The sequence below is a fragment of the Pangasianodon hypophthalmus genome, chromosome 3, assembly GCF_027358585.1.
Source record: "Pangasianodon hypophthalmus isolate fPanHyp1 chromosome 3, fPanHyp1.pri, whole genome shotgun sequence".
NCBI classification, from domain to species: Eukaryota; Metazoa; Chordata; class Actinopteri; order Siluriformes; family Pangasiidae; genus Pangasianodon; species Pangasianodon hypophthalmus.
The window spans coordinates 32,345,253-32,359,317 of record NC_069712.1 but is presented as its reverse complement, the minus strand read 5'-3'; the positions used below and the strand labels follow the sequence as shown (position 1 = coordinate 32,359,317).

At 38.5% G+C, this 14,065-nt stretch overlaps 1 protein-coding gene across 2 annotated transcripts in view; it reads right to left on the bottom strand.

Annotated features, from left to right (window-relative positions):
- The window catches only part of kcnh5b (potassium voltage-gated channel, subfamily H (eag-related), member 5b), a 44,269-nt gene that overhangs the window by 15,608 nt on the left and 14,596 nt on the right, over nucleotides 1–14,065 (bottom strand). The window contains exons 6-9 of one of the 2 annotated variants that reach the window (XM_034302607.2): nucleotides 13,262–13,654; nucleotides 7,855–8,284; nucleotides 2,416–2,615; nucleotides 1,911–2,193 (exon numbers count right to left, since the gene is read on the bottom strand). In XM_034302607.2, coding sequence (XP_034158498.2) covers nucleotides 1,911–2,193; nucleotides 2,416–2,615; nucleotides 7,855–8,284; nucleotides 13,262–13,654 — 1,306 coding nt within the window. The remainder of the gene's footprint in view (nucleotides 1–1,910; nucleotides 2,194–2,415; nucleotides 2,616–7,854; nucleotides 8,285–13,261; nucleotides 13,655–14,065) is intronic. The other variant, XM_034302608.2, reaches the window with a different exon arrangement.

Sequence of the window (14,065 nt, the reverse complement as noted above, 5' to 3'; positions counted from 1 at the left end):
AATATGAGAGATCTTTCACATGTTAATATGAGATATTTTTCACTGATCTGATCTGAAACAATCGCTGATTGTTTCACCTTGTTAACGACTTGTTCCAATTAACAAATTTGTCAGTAAGTGGCAGAGCACGCAAGGCCAATTAAATACAAATTAGCCAGTACAATGAGCACACAAGGCATGTGCTTCATAATGAATCACATTATTAACTAAGTGTACTGTACGCCCCCAATTCATTCACTAATGAGATGACTGCAACGTGCTGCGTGTCTGAAATCTCAACAAGGCACTTTATGGTGAACAATTAGACATTATTTCATTTCAGTCTGGACCTGTTCTCTGTTAAAAGTACACACAGAAGAGTGGCCATGTGATCTCATGCAAAAACGTGATTTCATCACTCGATTTCATATCAAAAGTCAAGAAGAAAGAAAATGGAAATAAGACAAAGCCTAAATTCCATAAACCGCATGCTACTGTAACAAATAGACTGTGAAAAAGTTCCAGTTTCACTACTTGTGTAGTATTTAGAGCAGAAGTACACAATTTCAGATGTGGCCAAGAGGTTAAACAGTCTGCTCGGTCTTTTGTTGCAAGAATATAGCTATATATGCTTCTGTTTCTGGTTTAAATTGCAAAATAAATAATTACAATAAAAATGATCAATTCTGGCATGAAGCACACAGAAGTAAGTTGGTAAGTTTTCCACCACAGGAAAGTCGACATCTTAGCAAGTTCAAACATTTCGAATATTGTCAACTTTCCTATGATAGAAGATTACAATAAACCAAATATAAGATTATTAAACATAAAAGTTTCCAGACATTTTCACAAATTTCAAGCTTAAAATAGTCTTGTTCTTTTGGCAGCTACTTTTAGGAATAGTGAGGCAAGCTTTTATTGTCTTTGAAAAGATTTAATAGTCTTATATTTCATTGACTGTAATCGTATAACTGATATTTTCACTTGCTAAGATGGACAGAGGAGTGTGTACTGTGCAGTTTCTTGGTAAAATAACATGCAGGTTTTTTGTCTTATTAACTTCAAGACAGAGAAAAAAGAGTGGTCGTTGAGGGAATGACTGTTTACAGCTGCTTTAATGTAAGTGAATACAAGAAACAACTTCTTTTGTGGACATCGACTATACAGGGACAAAAAGTATGGCATTTCGTTCTTTAATAAATAAAAATATGTAATCATCGAACAGCTGCTGTGGAGTAACAGGAATAAAACACTTCAGGACATGCTGTTACAGGAAAATATTCAACTTCAGAGTGGGAACAGTAACTACGCTTCGTCACTCTATCTCGTCGCTGATTATTTTCCTATCACAGCATGACATGGAGTTTTTTATTCCGTACATTCCATTCCAAGCTTGCTAAGCATCAGAACTCTACTGACCGAACATTTTTTATATCTTCACCCTATCAGCAATGGCTCTAGTTAAATGTCAAAAAGTAACCAGAAACAAGCAGCCAGGCGGTGAAACTGCTGAGACGCGGCAGGTGTTGATGAGACATAACTGAATAAAAATGACCGAGACAAGCGAGCAGACTTTTTGCCATTTCAGCCCCTGCTGTGATGCTCCCCACAGAGCCGTTCTGCTGTTCTCTCTATCATCACGGCAGGAGTTATTGACTCTCCTGCCTCCTCCTGAGGCCCTGGGCCTCCCATGGGAAGTGATTAACGCTCTATACGACTCGGTCCCCATGACGACTCGAGTTAGCGCTTACGGTGTCGGTTTCAATGAGGTTTCTGATTGGAAGTGGGGTGGCCTTTAACGGGGAAGAGAACTATCAAATGGAAATGCAATCAATGCGACATTAACAGTGGGGGAAAAAGTCCAAAAATAAAATCGATGAAGAATCCTGCAAATTTCTCTTTTTATTCAGACCGATCAGAGTCATACTCACCTAGTATGGCAATGACCTCGTCGTCCTGGATAACCTCGAGTGAACCAGACACTACGAAGCACAGCGTGTCGACGCTTTCCCCGGCGTGGAATATGAGGTCCCCGGGAGCACAATGGATGGTCTGGAACTCCACAGCTAACGAGCGCAGGCAGCCGTCGCTGGCCAATCGGAACGCAGGGTGTTCGTTAAACACCTTCCTGTTCAGGTGGACGCAGATGTCTGCACGCATGTCTTTGGGACAGATGGAGAGCACCTGTGGACATGTGGACAGGAGACTACTGTCCTACTGCCACGGAGAGAAGTTATTTCTCGCTAGCAATTTCTCGATTTCTCAAAATAAAATTCGAACTCTGAAAAGTTTTTAGAAAATATAATTACTGGCTTATGATCAAGAAATTTCTGGACATTTATTCACACAATAAAGACTTTCCAGAATCTCTTTCCTCAACCTCATCAGCTCTGAAGTCCATGTCTAATGGCTTTAATTTCATCCCTCATGTCTCACCTTCTCGGTGTCTATGCCTTTGGTCATGGACCACGTGGAGACGATGTAATCCATCACCCGCTCGCTCAGGCCTTTGGGCACCTGGTAAAGCTTCAGGAAGTCCCTCACGTTGTTCAGCATCTCATGGTAGCGGTTGGTGTTGGCGGACATCTGCTGGAAGATGGTGGTGACGTTTCCGAAGATTGTGGCGTAGAGAAGAGCTGAAGAACAGATGAATTTTGAGAAGTAAATTTAAAAAATAAAACTTTGTTCCTATTTTGCTGCCAAACTGTGTTAGATTTGTTGATGATCACATGCAGATGTACATACTATTTTTTCTCTATTCCTCTCTTATTTTTATTTTCTTTTTTTTATAATTTTTCTCTTCGTTTTTCTTTCCTTCCCATTTTTTCTTCTCTCTCTCTTAGGAGCGACGATAATAGTTCAAAAATGTAACTTTATATATTGATATATTGCTAACAAAGTCCTTATTGTCCTCTGAAGAAGGGGTGTGGTGGTGGAGTTTTTTTTAAGACATTTTGAATAATATAAGGCAAAATGTTTATGGCGTTAGCATTCCAACCCTTACAGAAAGCTTCCACATGTGGCTCCGGAGATATTCTGCTGGGAAAACAGGAAGATGTGACTTGTGTGGAAAGCGTTTTGAACGTGATTTGAAGGAATGCGCAACTGTTCAAACTTCATCTCCATGGGAAACGTTATTGCCTCACATTAATCATCCTCATCACGCTCCTCTTCTCCATAGCAACCTTACCTGAAATAGTTCTGCAAACACTTCAGTGCCACGCGTGACAAATAAAGACAGAAGAAAGAGATGAATTAAAAAAAGCACACAAGAAAATAAATGAGAGAGCGGAGTGATTCAGTTATCAGACTCCTTGTGATCATTATTCACACCTACTCCTCATTAATCCTCATATTAGTACCCGTTAACAAAAGTTTCTATTGTGCCTCTGCAAGGCCATGAACGTATTTATGCTCCAGTTCTGCTTTTGTGCTCTTCGGTTCTGCACGTTTCTTGTGTAAGATGTACTCTGTGTTCTCTAGTTTGAGCCGTGTGTTTCCCATAAGTGTTCTGATCACTGATTGTGTTCCTGATCATGGCTAAATGGATAAAGATTGTGATGCATTGTTCGTTAATAAATATAAAATTGTTAGCCTTGGAAAATCACTGTGGTATAAGAGGAATAAAACACTGTGTCGTTGTAGGAAAATAATCAATGACAGGTTGGTGTGATGAAGCGGAGTTACTGTTGCTACTCTGAAGTTTATTATTTTCTTATAACAGCACACCTCAAGTGATTATTCCTCTTCCACCACAGCAATTTGCCAATATTTAAGATTTTTTTATTTATTAAAGAATTAAAATATACTTTTGATCCATTTCTAGTTAATTTCAATGTTGAGAAACAAGTTATCACTTACACTATAGCAGCTATAAACAGTTGTTTCCTCACCAGCCTCTCTTTTTTCTCTCTCTTGACAGTGATATAAATATTGTCTAATATGTCCACCAGTTGCTTTGAAAACTGTCTACACAACCTTTTCAAACCATTTTTCTGTTGATTTTGTGTTATATGTTATATTCAGATATTGTCACATGGCTGTATGTTTGCATTTTTCCCTATATCCCACTGTCCTGCGCTCTCATGACTTGCACCAGTGAAGTAAAATTAGGTACCTCAGCTTCTGTACAGGACAAAAATAATATTACTGCACTTCAAAACCATAATAAACATTTCTGCACATTGCTATGATACTGACTACGTCTCACGCAATGCACAGCACTAAAATTTGATTACTGCCAAATTGTCTAATAAAATCAAAACAGAATGTTTGATAATCAAAACACACTGATGACAAGGCAGGAGATTTGCAAATGTGAAGCTCTGTAGGAGATCTACATGTGCAATAAATTGCAGTAACTGCACTCACGTGCTATACCGTGTCAGACTATTTTGTAGTTTTTGTTGTTGTTTTGTGTCATTAGGCCCAAATCTGGCACTTATTTCCACACTAACAGATCCATTTACCCTCCAGAGAGACACAAACACACTGACATCATGTAGCTATATGCTAATCAGTGCACTTTTAAAGCCACCCACTGGCTGTTTGTAACCTAAAATGAAGTGGAATGGGTGTGGCCTCTATTTCTGTTGGGTCCCAGTGAAAGAGGCGTGTCCTCTGAATACATCAGTCCCAGTGAAGGAGGCGTGGCCTCTGAATACATCAGTCCCAGTGAAGGAGGCGTGGCCTCTGAATATATCAGTCCCAGTGAAGGAGGCGTGGCCTCTGAATACATCAGTCCCAGTGAAGGAGGCGTGGCCTCTGAATACATCAGTCCCAGTGAAGGAAAGATTCAAGTTCTAAATGAGTGATAATCATCAAGGACGATGTTAGTCGGAAGGTGGAAGAAGAATACTGCGACTGAGACATGGCTTCTCAGAGGAAACAAAAGAGGTTATAGGCAGCAATAAAAGCAAAAGTTGGCCATGCAAAGTCATCACATTCAGAAATAATTTGATAGCATTTTGATTTCACTTGATGTCTCATCGATCCTAAGGGTATCCAATCTTTTGCATTCAGCCATATAACATGCATAATTATTGTATTTGCAGTGTATATAAAAATGACTAAACAGAGCCTAAAGCAGTGTGATACATTCTTAAAGGGTCTGGTTTCTGGTTTTTTTGTGTTTGTTGCTGTATTAAACTAAGCCAGAAGCTTATAAAAACACACACAAGTGAGAGTTGGTTTTTTAATCATTTTTCAGGAGTGAGAAAATCGTTCCTGGACATATTCACGAGTCAGAGAGAGCACGTGTGCTGACGTGTTGATAATCAGTGCACTGTGTTTGTGTGTGTGTGTGTGAGTGTGTGCGCGCAGGAACGTCGTTTCAGTGTTCAGGGGAAGTTTTAGCGTGATGTTAATGGCAGACTGTGCTTGTTGAGTGGAAATGATGAGTGGGAAAGCCATTCGGAGGACACAGAGTCACTCTGTAGGGAATTTGTGTAAACGGCAGCAGCTGATAATGAGGCCTAAAAGGACCTCGCCACCGTTCTGACAAACAATAAACAGCTGCAGGGGGATGATAGCGACAGCAATTTATACTGCTTTGCTTAAAGATGCTTTAAATCTCTGTACAGCTTTGTGCATTAGGAAGCGATCAGGTCCACAGCAGTGCAGAACTCGTTTTTATCCTCCTTATCTGTCCTTCCACTAAAGAGACTAAGAGAAGAGAGTCCAAGTGATCGAATAGCTGGATGCTCCATTCCTGCTTCTCATTCCCAGGATTCACAGAGCAGAAGCTGAACTGGAGATTTTTTAAAATTGATGAAATCTCATTTATAAAGTGTGCTTCAATGTTCTTTTTATATTTATATTTACACATCACTCCACTATAGCCCATCTGATGCAGTGCACAATGTATTGGCCCCCCTCTACCCCATCCATCAAAGAAAAGGGACAACCCCTGAGCAGATATTATTTGAACGGTGGTTTATTTTCAACTCAGCAGTGATGCTGGCATGATACTCTGTATGGTGCTGGTACGAGATACATCTTAAAACACCTAAATGTCATGGTCTCTAGCTAACAGCAGTGCCATGGTCAGAAACTGACCGTGATGAAGACTAAAGCTGAACTTTACTCTCCTGCACAGTGTTAAATAAATAAGGAATAACACAGTACGTGCCATGTCTTATTCCTGACAAGGTGGTGTGATGAAGCAGATTAAATGCTACCACCATGAAGTTGACCATTTTCCTACAACAGCACACTTAATATGTTTTATTCTTCTTATACCACAGCAATTTGCCAACATTATCTGTTATAAACATGTTGCAATTTTTATCCATTTATAAAAGGGTAGTTTTCAGCTAGTTTGCTGATTAGCTGAGTAAGAATTTTGAAAATGACTCTAATTTCAATCTAATTATAATTATTATACCACAGTGCAATCTGTGAAATCTGTGAAATCACATCAGTGAAATCTGATTGGTCAGAAGCTGTTGATTAATTTTCTATAAATAAACAACTTCGTGATTGTAATAGTGACTCAGTAATAATAATTATGTAAATAATTCTTATTTACATGACATATTTATGTCTGTTTTTAAGGATAGCCATTTATATATAAGACACAAAGGTCAGGGTTAAGGACAGAGTTTATATCTTTTCTTACAACTATATGTATGAAATGGAACGATATCCAACCACATCAATCTCATTTGTTGGAATTTACTCATAACTGTTCAAATGATCATGTCATCAATGTTATTAACAATATAATCAATGTCTTTTTCTGTAAATGTATGCAAATTTTATGCTAAACAAACAAAAAAACCAACCCCTCTTACAATTTTGTATTCGATGTAGGAAAAAGAAAGCGTGCTGAAAATTCATATCCGTCCGGATACAAGAGTTTTAATCATAGAGTAGACATGCAGATATTTTATTACAGACTTCATCCTAAAAATCTAATACTGTGTGAATAAACTTGCGCCATGCAGCCTATGCCTGCAGCATGTTATAAAATCTAATAAACTCCAGCTAAAAATGGCTGTAACCTAATGCGAGGCTGTGGCTGAGAAAGACTCGGCTGTAAAAATGGCTCGGTAATGTAAGTGGGCTCAGATTCGCTTACTCAGCTCACCGTCCCATTCTCTCTCATCAGCCACTGATTGAATTAAACAGCCGATCGATCTGAACTGTGGAATCTAACGGATTGTGGGTGTGTCCGAGAGAAAAATAGAAAGAGATGGTGATGGAATAGAGTATATCGATCTGACCTGAGAATTAAAAGACACCTCAATGCCTCATGGCTGAGGAAGTAAAAGACAAACTAATAGAAACGTCTCAGTTTTAAATATAATACCACAACGCTGCTGAACTCTCAATTCTGACTGCACAGAAGTGTGTTGATTCATTTTCTGGAACATCCTAAAACGTTATTGCCACATAAACAGATTTTCAAAATGTGTAATCTTTGATATAGTGAGGTTTTCTGTAAGGAGACGTTTATTTAACATTTATAGAAGGAGTCTCCAGTCTCAGTGCTTTGTAACAGTCAGAGGTAAAGCTGTAACTTTACATGTTCTGACATCTTCAAGATGGAGGAGCTCATCGGTAACAGGATAAACTGTGTAATTAATTTCAAGAGAGAGGAAAGAAAAGCTGCAGATGTTTCACAATATTAAATGCAACTATAAGCGGATAAAAATCTGTGCTGTTCTTTAATAAAAAAAAATTGTATATTGCTGTAGTATACAAGAAGGAGAATAGAACACTTCAGGACATCCTGTTATTGGAAAATAATCAACTTCAGGGTGGTAACAGTGACTCGGCTTCATCACGCCACACTGTTGTTGATTATTTTCCTATACGCCTTCTATATAGGAATAGGTATAGCAGAAGAAGTAAACAGAGATGCATACTCACATCCCCCCATCATCATGGCCACAGAGAAGATCTTCTCTCCGTCAGTGGTGGGAGCGATGTTCCCGAATCCGATGGTTGTCAGACTCGTCATGGTGAAATACAGGGACGTAATGTAGAGCGTGTGTTTCCCGGGGCCGCCTTCCAATTGACCAGAGCCGCTGGCATTGTAGCGGTACGGAGAGCCGGTGGTCAAGGCTAACTGGTAGAGCCAGCTGTCCGTCTTGATGGTGTTACTGAGCTTGTCAATGACCTCATAATCTCCAATGCTGTACCAGATACAGGCTAGCCAGTGGGCCACCAATCCGAACACACACACCAGCAGGACCAGCACGGCCGCGCCGTATTCCAGATAGTGGTCCAGTTTTCGCGCCACACGCCCCAAACGCAGCAGACGCACCACCTTCAGAGAGCTGAACAAACTGCTGATGCCCTGGAAGAGAGGATGAAGGAGGAGCTAATGATTATCCTCTATTCGTCTATTTCTGATTGTTTCAAAATGATGCATTTGTAATTTTAACTAATACCTAACTAATAAAATATGGTTTTGCAACCAATGAATCGAGCTTCATGTCCTCGGCTCAATTCCGCCGAAGAGAGTTTTTAAATTTTAATCAAAATATAAAGTGGACATGCAAAAGTTTGCACACCCTTAGGACAAAATGAAGAAAAACTATCTACAGCAGCAAGACATACCTGTGATAGGTATCATAACACGTAACAAAATGACTAAATAATATATTTTAAGATATTTTGAAAATTCACGATTTATGTATATCAGTCCAAGAGATGGTATCTAATAACTTGCAAAACGTCTTTTCATTTTTCTGATTTCACTCCATATTTTGGATTGTTCTCTTGCTGCAGAATACATTTAATTTTTTTTTTTAACATTTTGGATTTTTTTTTTTTTTGGTAAAATAGCAGCACATTTCTTCCATTCAAAAACCACAGGGGGTTGCAAACCTTTACACTCATCTGTATTCTGCAAATATGACACCTGGATCATTTTGTAACAAACATTTTTGCCTGGTGTTTGTGTTTTTGAAACAAAACAGATTATATATATTGCATATTTCCACAGTGACTTCACAATGACAATCATGGGAAATAATTTTGCAGCTACTGTTTCTGACCGATTAACTATTTGTAAAATAATAATCTAATGTGATATGGGACATTCAGAGAACTCAGGGTGTTTCTGCACATTTCATAAATGCAGTATTAAGGCTGTTATAAACACTTTTAGCACTTAGTAAATTTATGGAGAATTTGAGAAACTCTGACACACAGTTTTACAAAATAATCTGCAAGCAGACACAGTACGAGGGGAATCATTTTGCTATTCATTCTACTTGTTAAATTGCATCTGATTACAATCATGCCTTTAAGAAGCACTACAATAGCAATACAATTTTTGAAAGCATTTGCTGAATTGAGGATTGAACAATCATAAATATATGAAATATAGCCGTGTTTTAATTCCTAATGGGCTTCTACATGTGAATGATGACATTCATATAATTTACTTTTTTATTTATTCATTTGGCTAAATTTTTATCCAAACAGACCTGTAGATGAGGCGCAACATAATGTTTAAGAGAACAACATACAGTTATGGGATTTGAATTCAAAACCTCCTCGCTTCATGAAGGACATTATGATCTAGTAACCCTTCACCGTAGCTCATAGGAACATGCAAAAAAAATTATTGTTGAAAGTGTAGATTATAACCTTTCACGCCACAGTCTAGATTCTGATTGTTCAGAAGGTGTTGATTAGTTTTCTATAACAGCAGCTCTGACAGTAGTGCAGCTGTAAGGCACAGATTTATATTAATGCACTCGATCTAATACGTTATCGTCTCTATAGCGACATCTTCAGGACACAAGAGTTTACGCTTTGTGGCTTCTCGGTAACATGAAAAGGTGCACTTTTTTGTCTATTAACGTCAAGAGAGAGAAAAAGAGAGGCTGGTGAGGGAACGACTGTTCAGAGCTGCTGTAAGTGATAACAGGAACTAACTAGTTTCATGAACATTAAATGTAACTATAAACGAATGAAAAGTATGACATGTCATTATTTAATAAATTAACAATTCAGGGAATGTAGAAAACAGGAGAAGGAATTGGAGAGAAGCTACTTTTATGTAAATAAAAATGACACGATAAAAAAAAAGATATATTTAAGGAACAGTGATGCAATACATATTATTTAAAATGCTCAAATGTAATACTCCAAACATCATCATTTTATGCACCCTTTGTAAATTTCTAAAGAAGCTTTTTTCTTTATTTTTTTGTCTGCTGGAAGCTAAACAGTTCATTACACTGACAACAAGATCACTGAGATTTATAGCTCAGTTTGTGCTGATAAAATAATTCCATTAATCAAGGAGCTAAAGAGTGTCTTTGGGAAATAAACGAATAGCATGTCTCTCAGACATATTCTCAGGATCAAATACATAAAATACACCACAACTAAGTAATATTTAAACTGCATTAAAAGGACGCTGGTCTCACCAATACTCAACAGCCTCTTATCCAACTGATCTGACTTATTCATATGAATAAATGTTTCTATTCAGAGCAAGTGAAGCAAAAATCAAATCCAAGTATAGCTGCATTTGAGGGTTAAAGGTCTTGGGACTAACAGCGGCGAATCTCTGGGGTTTGAATTCAACCTCCCAGTCATTAACACATTAACCTTGATCCCCGTTGATTTAGCAATAATGTAGTGATTAGCCTTTAGCCTTCACACCTTTCACACCTGCCTTCACTATACAATAAAATGATTAAAACCAGTTCAGTGAAATATTGTACTGTGACACAAGTTCGCTTATCACAGCTATAAAGAAGAAACACTACAGATTAAATAATATGAACAATAATGTTTGCGTTACACCCTTAGGAGTTAAATACATTCCCTTTCAACTTCGTAAGGCAAAATGGAAAGCGTGCAAGAAAAAAAGAGGCTCTTACTGCTATCTTGTGATCTAACGTGAGAGTAAACATTGAAGTGTTTTGCTTTGGGAATTAAACTGTGTGTTTGTGTGTGTGCTTTTTCCACACTTTGACTGTTTCTCCCTTAGGAACATACAGTATTTACAGCAGGACTAAACTCAAATGGCCCTCAGTTAGTAAATTACTTGCTCACGTCTAAACCCTCCACTTCAAATGATTTCTTGTAAGGCAAAGATTTTCGACTCTCTAGAGTTCGCTGTGAATAATTCCTAACACTGTACAACTGTATAACTGTAATTTCATACACAACAACAAAATCAGAAAGCTCCCACAGGATTCGAGGTAAAAATGTGCATCCTGTATGGTTTTTAAACATGGTTTTGCAATTTAACTACAGAAACAAATTAAATGTGGTTGTATCCTGCAAGAAGACATTGATCCAAAACATAAGGCAGAAATCATTAGAAAAATAGTTTGAAAAGCTTCTCAGTCTCCAGATTTGTAACAAGAGTTATAACAGACACGTCAAGAGAAACGTGCAGAAATTTTCCGAACAATGATTAAAGCTGATATGAAATAGGCTGGAGGCAGTTATAAAGGCAAACATGTTAATAGAAAATATTTATATTTACATATATATTTTTTCAGAAAATGGGGGGGGGGGACTTTTTAATTGATGTAATTAGATTTTTTTACCATTAATATTGTAAAATACACTATTTAACCATATTTGTTAAACCGAACAGAGGAATATCTTTCTGCTATAAATCTGTTTTGTCTTAATTGTGTCCTAAGGATGTGCAAACCTTTGCAATCCCACTTTACATATGATTTAAAAAACAGAGAGAATTTAGAAGAAGAAGCCTTTATTTGTCACATATATATTATAGCACAGTGAAGTTAGGACGCTGGGGTCAGAGCGCAGGGCAGTGCCTTGCTCAGGGCCTAACGGCTTTTTTTTTTAAGAATTCCTAAGAATTTGAGCTTAGGACATGAAGCCCGATGTTGCAAAACCAACATTTTTGGTATTATTTTTAGTAAAAAAATGTGTCATTTAAAAAAAAAAAAACTAATTACCATTTTGTTACTAGTGATAATAAGGAACATTTTGTCATAAGGTCATGCTAACTTCTGCACTTACCTTCTGCAGTGGGACTAATGTTCATGCTGACAAGTGCTATGGCTAATGCTATACCCCAGGAGTGATCGCCTACAGCTACAGAAATGTCACAATCAGTGGAGGCTGGGCTTGTTAAGGGGAAAGATGGGGGCTGAAAGAGCTCTAGCTCTGGCTCTGAGGGTTTGTGTGAGGATTTTCAGTCACCCAGATCATTGAAATACCTAATATCATTAAATCAAAGCATTAAGACTTGTGGTTTAAACCTCAAAGACAATTCTCTGCTCATCTGAAAGGCTCTTGAATAGCTGCTGTGCTCTGAATGTTAATATTTGCGAGACGCTTTAGAAAACCTTAAGAAGGTCTGGCTGCAAATCTCTGCTCTTAGTCCACCTCTCTTAAAATACATGAATTGTCAACATTTTGGAGGGCATCCAAAAGAAATATACACTCAAAAGAACACCTGTACACCTGCTAATTCATGCAATTATCCAATCAGCCAATCATGTGGCAGCATGGAATCGTGCAGATACGGGTCAACAAGCTTCAGTTAAGGTTCACATCAACAATTAGAATGGAAATTCACAGTTATCTCAGTGACTTCAATTGTGGCATGGTTGTTGCTGCCAAATGGACTGGTTCGAATATTTCAGAAACTGTTGATCTCCTGATTTTCAAGCACAACAGTCTCTGGACTTTACGCAGAATGTTGAGATAAACAAAAAAACATCCAGTTCTGTGAGAGGAAACACCTTGTTGATGAGAGACTTCAGAGGAGAATGTACGGACTGGTTTGAGCTGACAGGAAGGCCAAGGTAACTCAAATAATCACTCTTTACAACCGTGCGAGCAGAAAAGGCCTGCCTCCTCTACCAACAAGTCTAATCCTTTCTGTTACTAATTTGTATGCTAGAAAAACCCTTAAAATACCCTTAAAGAAGCAAATTATCATGCGTTACTTGGATATTATTAATTCAGGGCCTCAATGTGGTTCTGTTTTCCTCTCTTCAAGTTAATATCAAAATTATACTGATTTCTCCGGAGTGGCACAACTCCTGATGTTTAAAATCCGTTTGAATAGCCAGTCTGAGAGGACTGGCAGCCTCACAACAGGGATGACCTTATTATCTTTGTGTTTTTGAGTAGATCATTTCACAGCAAGGCATTACTTTAATGGTATGACATACCAAATTACTGGACCAACTAGATGGAAGGGTCGATAGGCAACTAGGCACAGCTCCTTAGCCTTAGCCTGACTATCACTTTCTCTTGCAGTACCGAGATTCTGTTGATTCAAGAGACAATGCTGAGGCAACCTACTAATACTGACCTCATCCACGTTCTCGAAAGCGTTGATGATGTCATATGGCAAGCAAGAGAGCAGGTCTATCACAAACCAGGTCTTGAGATAATTCATTCGGATCAGCTTGGGATCTGAGATGACCTCGCCTCCGGGCCCGACGAACGTGGTGTGGAAGTTGAGCACAATGTCCACCAGGAAGATGACGTCCACGACGCTATCCAGCACCAACCAGGTGACGTTGTTCTGCTTGGTCTTGAAGGAGACATTGTAGGGCACCATGATGGCCGTGTAGAAGGTGAGGATGAGGATCACCCAGTCCCACGTGGTCTTGAAGGTGCAGTAGTGGAGGATGATGTGAGGAGGTGTCTTGGGAGCTTCCTGCTTGTACTGAGGCAGGATTTCTGAACCAAGCTGAAGCACCTGAGAGCAGAGAGAATTCTTAACAAGAATGCATCAAAATTATCAAAAAGATAAAGGAAAAAACATAAGTGAACTGAACAGATGGAGCATGGGAGAAGCATGTGTTATGGACAGAGATGCAGTCTGAGCATCAAACCATTGTAACACACCAGAGGACTTGTGAGCCTACTCACCATTAATAGAAGATAAAACATTATAACAAGATAATAAGCGCTAAACCTCGCGAGCCACTGAAATCATCCTCCCATCCCTCATTAAAGGGTCTGAAAGATAACACCAAGAGTTCACACCACCCACACACATCAACAAGGTATAAAAGTCCAGCCCATCCTTTTTTGTGACAGAGAGGGATGAAGAAGACAAAGTGTAAATTATTAATGACAGTATCTGCCAGTGAGGCTCAGAAGATGG